General features: G+C 36.0%; 1 protein-coding gene across 1 annotated transcript in view; it reads left to right on the top strand.

The window, feature by feature from the left end:
- Window positions 1-1,625: 1,625 nt before the first annotated feature.
- The window catches only part of EPHA3 (EPH receptor A3), a 368,497-nt gene continuing 360,923 nt past the window's right edge, over window positions 1,626-9,199 (top strand). The window contains exon 1 of the mRNA XM_032150377.2: window positions 1,626-1,841. Coding sequence (XP_032006268.1) covers window positions 1,754-1,841 — 88 coding nt within the window. The 5' untranslated portion in view covers window positions 1,626-1,753. The remainder of the gene's footprint in view (window positions 1,842-9,199) is intronic.

The following is a 9,199-nucleotide window of genomic DNA, read 5'->3' as shown; positions in this document are numbered from 1 at the left end:
TTCTTTCAAGTTTCAGAAAACGTGTATCTAACTTTGGAACAATGTAAGTGTTGTGCTGGAACTTTGAAAAAACACCAGAGTCACCACTGTCTAAGTTCTCTGGGCAGTATCTGTTGTTTTCAATTCTGACAGACTTGGCACTTGAGGATTGCACAGCCTCTGGTGACACAATGTGGAAAGAAGTTAGAGACACACAGTAACATGGCACACACAGAAAAGTGAGAGGGGTCTCTCTTTTCCCCTGGCTGCTTCTATCCACCCCAATTCCCCACCCCAGTCATCAAATTATTATCTGGTACCATTAACTTAAATTGAAGTGAAAATTATGTTCTCCAACTAAAAACATTGCGTTTGTGGACTAAATATATTATTAGCAAGGCCTTTTCAAACTTTCATGTAAATTTCATTACCAAGAGCTCTAAAATTGATCACTGATCTTAAGATTATCAACATACCTTCATTTTCTGAAGTTGTGAGAGGAATATAATAATCTTGTTTTCTTTTTAGTATAAGAAGAGATAGATGGGTGGAAGGATATCTGAGTAGCCATTTTCTGGGAGATATTTTAAAGAAAAGTGACGCTAGTTATTAAAATATAAATTACAAAATTGTTTGGCTGAAATAGATTGCAATAGGTTGTTCAGCAATAGGATTGGAAATAACAGAGACCATTGATAGTCATGGTGTAAAATAAGTGAGAAAGTACAAGGACATTATTATTTAGCCTTTGGATTTGGAATGTTAAAGAATAAGAATATCCCAATATTATCAGACTGTCAGTGGTTGAAAGTTGAATGGAGGAGCTGTGAATTATGCATTGTTTCTCTCGCAGAACCCAGAGATCCTAATGTGAGATGGTGAAGGAGGGGGATATGTATTGTTAAGAAATTTAGGTTTGATCTGTATTACTTTTACAACTCAGAACGAGGAAAGAATGTAGACCTCAGGCTGGGGCTAGACTGGCTCACTTCCCTAAGATGATGAAGGTTAACTTCCCTGTTTTAAAAAAACCAAAGTATGCTCTATGTGCGCGGAAAATCACTGTGCCAGATCTAATAAAAAGCCACGATACCATTGGGTGTATAAATGCAGAGATTCTCTGATCCAGGTTGTGTATTAGTGTCTTTCTGAATCACAAAGAACTCATGGAGAGTTATGATCACACTGAACACGGTAAAGGAATAACTATAATCATTTTTTTCAATTATACAAACATCACTGACTTTTTAACCAAAGACTGCTATTCTTTCAATAACACACGTTTCTCTCGCATTTCAGTTGCTTTTGCACTCACATTGCCATATGACACTCCTATCAAGGCTCTGATATCTTCAGTGAATTAAGCAACAGAGCATGGATAGCAAACAAGAAAATAGCTACTTTTCATGGAACACAAAAGAGGGAGCATTTTTCTCAGCACCGCATCCTCATCACAACTTCTGTGTTTCCTGTCCCATGGGCGACGCCCCCACGCCCACCCCGTCTCCTTCCCGAGCAGCTCTGGGCTGCAGAGCCAGCTGCTTGCCATCCCGCTCCGCTTTAGCGCCCGCTGAAGACGGCACTAGGACCCAGGGAAGTCCCCGAGCGGGGTTCGCGGAAAGGCAGCCAGACTCCTCCTTATCTCCAGTGTCAAACTTGACATCAGCCTGCGAGCGGAGCATGGTAACTTCTCCAGCAATCAGAGCGCTCCCCCTCACATCAGTGGCATGCTTCATGGAGATATGCTCCTCTCACTGCCCTCTGCACCAGCAACATGGATTGTCACCTCTCCATCCTCCTCCTTCTCAGCTGCTCTGTTCTCAACTGCTTCGGGGAAGTGATTCCGCAGCCTTCCAATGAAGGTAAGCCAGGTACGGGGCGCGCGGAGCTCTGCCCCGCGGGGCTCACGCTCTTCAAAGCACGTTCTCACCGAAGCCTTGCACGTCGGGAAGGTGCCTCCGAACAGAGCAGTTTGCTTTGAGAGTGAACGAAAGATGTGCCTTTTTTTTTCCCCTAACTGTCTTCTAAAAAACACTTCAGGAGATAATTTTAGATGGTCTAAACCTTGAAAATGTGTTTTTAATCTGATACCAATTGGAGCAATTACCTTGTTTGCCAATTTGAACAGAAAGAAAGAAAGAAAATCCTCCAGCGTTGCAACCCAGTTATGTTAATTGCCAACTAGCCAAGGCAGTATTTTATTTTCTAATTATGACCATGTGGTACTCCGAGAAGTTTGAAAGAAAATTCAGCCTTCCTCTCTAGACTCTTTAGTATGTTTAAAGGTAATGACAGGTTGTTCCTACTTGGGATCATGGCATTTCTGAATGGATTAAAGAGAAATCAGAGTTTGTCGAAGCGGAGGTGCGTGTTTATGGTGCAAGGGCTGTGTTGAAGTTGCGTGTATCCCGCCAGGCAATGGTTTGCTCTATGGTACAGGTTCTAATGAGCAGCATATGCCACATTAACATAAGTAATAGTTGCAGGAATTACAATAAGCTTAGGTTGGATTCTCTTTGTTTAAAGGCTTATATACAAATAGGAGAATGTATTTAATAAATAGTGGATAGCTCCTGGGAAGATATAGTAAATAACTGAATAGCAGATTAAGAGAGAATGTTCATATGCAGCAAATGGCGTTTCCTTGATGTTGTGTTATTTATTATCCTTGTAATGAGCATTAATTCTTTTTCAGTGGGTTAAAGTGCAAACCTAATGCTAAGGACACCAAGGTGTTCTATAAGATTGTGTACTTAATACATACATTTTCTTTCTCCTGTGTTCCTTTTGTGATCTATTCTTGTGAATACAGTCACTAACTCTTAAAACAAACTTCTTTAAATAATTGATTAGTTTAAAGCCACACTTACAACATTAATTTCCTCTCAGTGATTTTGAACTTATAACAATAACATTTAGCAATTTATTTTGCAAGTTAACAATACCGAGGAACTGATGTGCAAACATCTTGTTATATACATCACCCCTTAGAAAATATATTGTCAAGCCAATACTGTTGTATGTGTACCTTAATTTTAAAAACACAAGTAAAAACAAAATACTTAGAAAGTTTTTTATTAAATGTAAAAACTGCCTGATACTCGGTGACCTACTTTCACTGCTAATAGAGCAGTAATTTATCTCGTTCCTTACTGACTGCCTTTATCAATTTGGCAGATTTCATTAAATGTTCTGAATCTTTTTTCTAAATAAAAAAAAAATTCTAAAATATAAGGACCGAGAAAATCATCTTACCCACAAATTACTTTTTCTTTTACAAACCAAATTAAAATGTTTATTTGAAAGTAAGAGTCAATCATTCTTCCTGAATGAAAGGTAGGAGTATTCATTTGTATAACGGGTAACATGTATAATAGGTAACATATCAATACATTAAAATTAATGTTTTAAAAATTTTTGTTATTCGCAGATATTAAAATATCGACAATAACTAGAACAATAGTATTAAAATTCCCACATTGTCATGATAAATTGTATTTTCCAGATAGAATGTTTATGAACTATGTAGATATGGATATTACTGAATTAGTTATGCACAAGAATGTAGCTGTTAGTCAGTATTTTTGTGGAAAACAACCTTTAAGTAAACTGCAAGAGAAAAAAGACACCAAACTATTTCACACTTATGTAAAATTAATCAGTATTAATTTAATGAAACAGTTAATCAAATGCAAATTGCTTTTAAGCCTCACCTCATGTACGTTTGGGGATATAATGTACATAATTATGCAGACAGGTACACATTAACAATATGGATATAGAAAGGTAAATATATTCAGAAAACTGACATAATTGCATTTAATTTGCTTGGATAAAAGTTTATCCATCGTTCATGGGATTATTCCTTCCAGATTGTGTCCTATGGGTAGTGTCTCTTTTCCTTCCCGTGATTGTGAAGGGAAGCTTTAAAACAAATTTAAGATGATTTAACTTAGGTAATACTTGAGTGAGATTTTAAATATTAATCCATAGCTTGGCTCTCAGTTGAGTTGAATAACATGAAAAGTGAAAATGCCAAGTATGTGCCAAGATTTCCGTGTAATTTTTCTAACAATGTAATTTAAATAGAAAGCAATTCTTTTGAAAATGTATATATGAGAGGAGTGATAATTTAAAAATGGTACTAATGTAGTTTTCTGATACAATTTTTTAAATTTGAAATGCGAAACACTAGACTGTATTTAAAATATTATGATTGAAATATTTCAACACTGTAAAAAATTTACGAGAAATTTACTGGAACTTATTTACTAGAATATATTCTTCAATCTGTTATGAAGTTAGGCATGAGAGAACCAAAAGAGAACAAAACCAGGCCATTGACTTAATTGCTAGGACATTTGCAGTTGTGTGATTTGTTTTTAAATTTGAGATTTAATCATTAACTATCAATATTGAAATGCCAAGTGTCCCTGATAAGAAAAATAACTTAGAAAATGTTTAATCTCAATTTTCCTTCTATTAATGTATTTACAAATATCTTTCTTATGTGCTTTCAAGAAAATGACTCCAGGTGATAATAGAGACTCATCAACGATAACAGATATTCATAATTCCAATGGTCACTTGACTCAGCAATTGGCCTATATACTTAAACAGAACTTTATAAAAACTTTATTAAATTCTTATTAGGTCTCTCTGTTTACATGGCTTAAGAAAAGACTTTTAATGGGAAATCAGCTGTTTTTCATGGCAAAATATGATTGCTACACTATGTATTATTTTAAAAGTTCATATACTTACTCCTACTTTCCATACCAGAGGGATGATTAATGGTAAACAGAAATAACATTGGAACAAAGTTAAAACTGGATATAAAATAAAATTATCAACTGTGGCTACGTCAACCCTTTCAGAATTGGTAATAGTACTTTCTTTAAACACTTTTATACATTTATGGCAGTCTGGGGTGCAATGCACTATTAATTCATCAGTACATAATACACTAAATCATTTTTTCTATCCAAAAGAGTTCATAAATTGGATTAACATTTATCTAGAAAGCTCTTTATATTGAAAACAGAGTATCCAAAATAAAAGTGAATAAAAGTAAATATTTATATTCATATACTAGTTTTTTAAAGACTTTTTTTATTAGCTAAGACATTATTTATATGAAATGCATTTCCCTAAATATAAATATTCTAAATACTAGAGGAAACTGTGTGATTGTTTAAAACTTAAAAGTAAAACTTGCATGTGAGTATTATAAGCCTCCCTTTGAGTATTAGGCAAATGTTGGAGAAAATAAATAATCAATTTTTTTATTTTTAAAAATTACTATAAATTGGCATCATTTTTCATATATAAACACTTTTCCTCAAATAAGAACACACTGTGATTAAAACATTAATAGAGAACTAAGCTATCATATCATCTTTATAAGTTTTTTTGGTTTGGAAGAGGGTTTACATTTGCTTTTAATAGCATTTCATCATGCTAGACTAAATAATTGAATGCATTATACATTTTTGTAATTTAATAGCTCTCCTAATAGCTCACCCCTACATCCCTCCGCCTCCATGGTTAACTGTGCTATTTGCCTGAAGGTAGGAGAAACCTTAATTTCACTATTTTATAACCCACAACAGTTAACACTTGACCTAGGTCATTAACAGGATTATCAGCAAATTTGTTTAAGCTTTTACTGACAATCTGAATTGCTACCATAATATTTTGAATGTCCCATAAATAAACTTTTGGTAACCTCTCAAAATCTATCACAAAATTCATTCATTCTGAATCTGTATCTTTGTAAAGACTAGTATCTATAATAATAATTTGAGTGGTGAAAATGTTCACTCGGATACCTCAATCTCCTTATTTTTATGTTTCATAATCACACTATTCCAGTCCTTGTCATAAATGAGCAATTATAAACTCTTTTAGATATTCCATCTTCTAGTAATAACAATAGATTTATCAATAGAAAACAGTTTCACTGTAACTATCAATATTTTTAATCTTATATTTTAAAATTATTGTTACTGTAGTTGATAGGGGTTTTTTTTTTGCCTATTTTAAGGTTAAAAGTTAGTTGGATATACTTCTAACTCAGAAGTGACTGGACCTATAAAAGGGAAACTACATGTAATAAAACACCATTGCCACGTGTTACATCATGGTTGTATTTTATATAAAGTTGTCTTTCCATGAAACACTAGAAATTGGGAGCTATAATGAAAAACACTTTAATATAAAAATTTAAAACAAAATATTGTACAGAATCAGATCTTAGAGAGTTATTTTTAACATTTTTTAGTAGGTTTAGGAAGTTTCGGTAAAGTTTTTCATTTCTTGAATTTAATTAAAGTTGGCTCCTTGGTCATATTAACAACTTAGTAATCTCATGTTGCTCTTAATAAGTTTATTATTAAATAAATGATTCAGTAACACTCTTTATGTATTGCCTACATTTAACTTTCAAACTTTGGTGTGTTCCTTAAGGGTCCAACCATTTTTAACACTTTTCCACAATAACTTTCTTTCTAATGTTAAAATCCTTTCAGAAATTTAAATTTTTTTCTGAAATAAAATATATGCAATTTTTAAAGATCAAATAGTTACTTTTGCAAAGGATTTTTAAAGGCAAAGTATATTTCCACAATATATTTGATTTACTAATTTCAACACAAATGAAAAAAAAAGTGTTCATGAAAGTTACATTTTCCAAGTCATAAGATCTTCAGGAAAATATTAATAAAACTTTCCTCAAATCATCAAACTTGATAAGGTTTTATAGACATTTACTAAAAAAAATCTGTGATCTGGGCTACTTTTTATTTGAATCATTCTTTCAATGATTCGGTTTGGCATAAATACTAGATATAAGGGGAAACGTGTATTTCTTGGAAGAACATTAAGTTTTACAAGTTATTTTCTGTCAAGATCCTCAACTTTGTTTATTTTTTAACCTTTAAAATATTTAATAAACCTTGTTCCTTTAATTTCTATTTGAGAGAAGATTTAGAAGAACAGATGCAGGTGTCTCCTTTTGGGTTCTGTTTTCAGAGATCTGGATTTTATCATCAGGGAAGGTCAATAAAGGGCTTTTACCAAGTACACAAGTAGCTTTCCACAGATTTTTTAAATAAAGGGTTGACCAGTAGTGTGAGACATTCATTATATTATTCATCCAGGTATACAGAAAACCAGGATTAAAAATTTACTTCTCAAAAATTTGGAAACCTTAGCTAACTCTTCTGTAACAACTTTAGAATTATTAGTAAAAGCAATATTGTGACATTGATAAAATGCAAAGTCTTCCAAGTCACAAATCAATCCGCCTAGGAAGACATCCCTCAATGTGCCCAGGGTGTGGATGCATGTTCGCCATTTGCTTGATTTCATTAAGTCTGTTCCCAGCTGCTTGGTATCAGGTAGTTCTTGGAACCTGGCAGGAGGTTTTCTCCAGGAAAAGTCTGAAAGTCAGCAAGTTTTAGTTTGCCTCCTACCTGCTTCCTTTGTGAAAAAAAAAAAAAAAAAAAAAAGGGGAGGCCGATTACAAAGAAAAAAATTTTGCAAGTGTAAAGAAAATTAAAAAAAGTTGAAAAGAAAACTGGAGAAGTAGAGAAAAGCAAAGGTTTTAAAGCCAATGTTAATATATGAATCATTTGCTTAAAAGAAAGACATTTATCACATAAAACATCTGGCTAATCAATTTTTATTAAATCCCTAAAAACCCTGCACACTTAAAATGGGGTTGGGGGGGGCTGCATTTCTTTGTTTCTCCTTTCAAGTTTACACACTTTTGATTTTTTCCCAGAAGAAAATATTTTATCCAAGAAAATTTTAAGAGTGTCAGCCAAAAAATGCTAAAATGCTTCCCCCTTTGAATGTCTGGACGAATGCATGTGGAGGGGTGGATGGAATCAAAACCAGTTCAGCAAATAAAGCCTCGAACTTGGAGTGATGTTATTAAACTGGAAGCCCTTAGTGTGGACATCCCCCAACCCTTCATTTTCTAAATCATGTCCCGCTGTTCCAGTCAAAGCAAAGGGTGAAAATCCACATAATCCAAACCAACATGGTGAAGTGAGAATAATAGGTGAGGAAGGAGGAGGAAAGCAAGTGGCAGCACTGTACAAACTGTTGTGAATATTCCTCGCCATGGACGGGAGTGGCCACAGGAGGGGATAACTGCGTTTCTTTTTCTTCGCCTTACACTTTCCACATTTGATAATGCAATCTTCATTAAATTACAGAAGTGTGTCCTGCGAAATTTTAGCACAAAGCAGAGCCGTACGGGTAGAGACAGTAATGTGGCAACAGGGAGATGAGCAAGTGCTCCTTGCTGCCACCACACCCACCATCAGGGTGTCTAAACCACAAACTATTCTCCGCTAGGTCCAGGCTCATTGGTGCAAAGGGAAAACAAAAGTGTCGCTCAACAGTTCACTGCTTGCTCACTCTGCATCAAATTAAAGATGAGATAATAAAAAAAAACATCTCCGGGTGCGCGTAACGCAGTCTCAGCCCTCTGGAGGCCAGTGGGTTCTTTGTGCACGAGTCTCTCCGCGCCTGGCTGCCCAAGTCAGTTCCCGGAGCGCGACCAGGGTGCCACGGCCTCCGTCCCGAGGTAGGGTGGGTGGGCGAGCGCAGTCTGATGCTCTTTTGCTCCGGGTTTCTGCCTCCGGGAGGACAGTGTAGACTCTGCGTTGTAGGCTGTAGCGAGCGGAGCGCGAAGGTGCAAAGTTACGCGAACACGAGCGCCAGGAGGAGACTGGAGCGCGCGAGAGGCAAACGTGCGCCCTCTGCCTGCTGCCGCGGATCTGCTGGCACTGGGAGAGCACGGCGTACTCCTTGCCACCTGGACCCTCCTTACCTGGGCGTCAGTAAGACGCCGGAGAGTCCGTGCGCCTTGGACGGGCCTGGCAGGTCCTGACCTGAGGAACAGACTTTAATTCAGGATCTACGATCGCCCTGCCGCCTTACACATTGCTGTCAGCTAGGCTTTTCAGTTTGATGTCTGGAAGTGGCGTGTCTCTTTTCCATCCATTTTCATGGGTTCACCAGGTGACAGCCAAGGGAAGGAGCTATTCTGCAAGGTTCGCCGCAGGATTGAGAAAGCATCTCTTACTGGGCTTGCTTGGTTGAGACTCACAGGAGTTGCCTCATACGCCCTGTTGTCCAGCTTGCTGATTTCTAACCCTATCCCTTTATTATTTCTTCATCTTTTGGACATTCAACTCTTTTGGTG

Source organism: Hylobates moloch, unplaced genomic scaffold (genome assembly GCF_009828535.3).
Source record: "Hylobates moloch isolate HMO894 unplaced genomic scaffold, HMol_V3 SCAFFOLD_4, whole genome shotgun sequence".
Taxonomy (NCBI): Eukaryota; Metazoa; Chordata; class Mammalia; order Primates; family Hylobatidae; genus Hylobates; species Hylobates moloch.
Note: the sequence above shows the minus strand (reverse complement) of the source record. Positions and strands in the feature narration are given on the sequence as shown.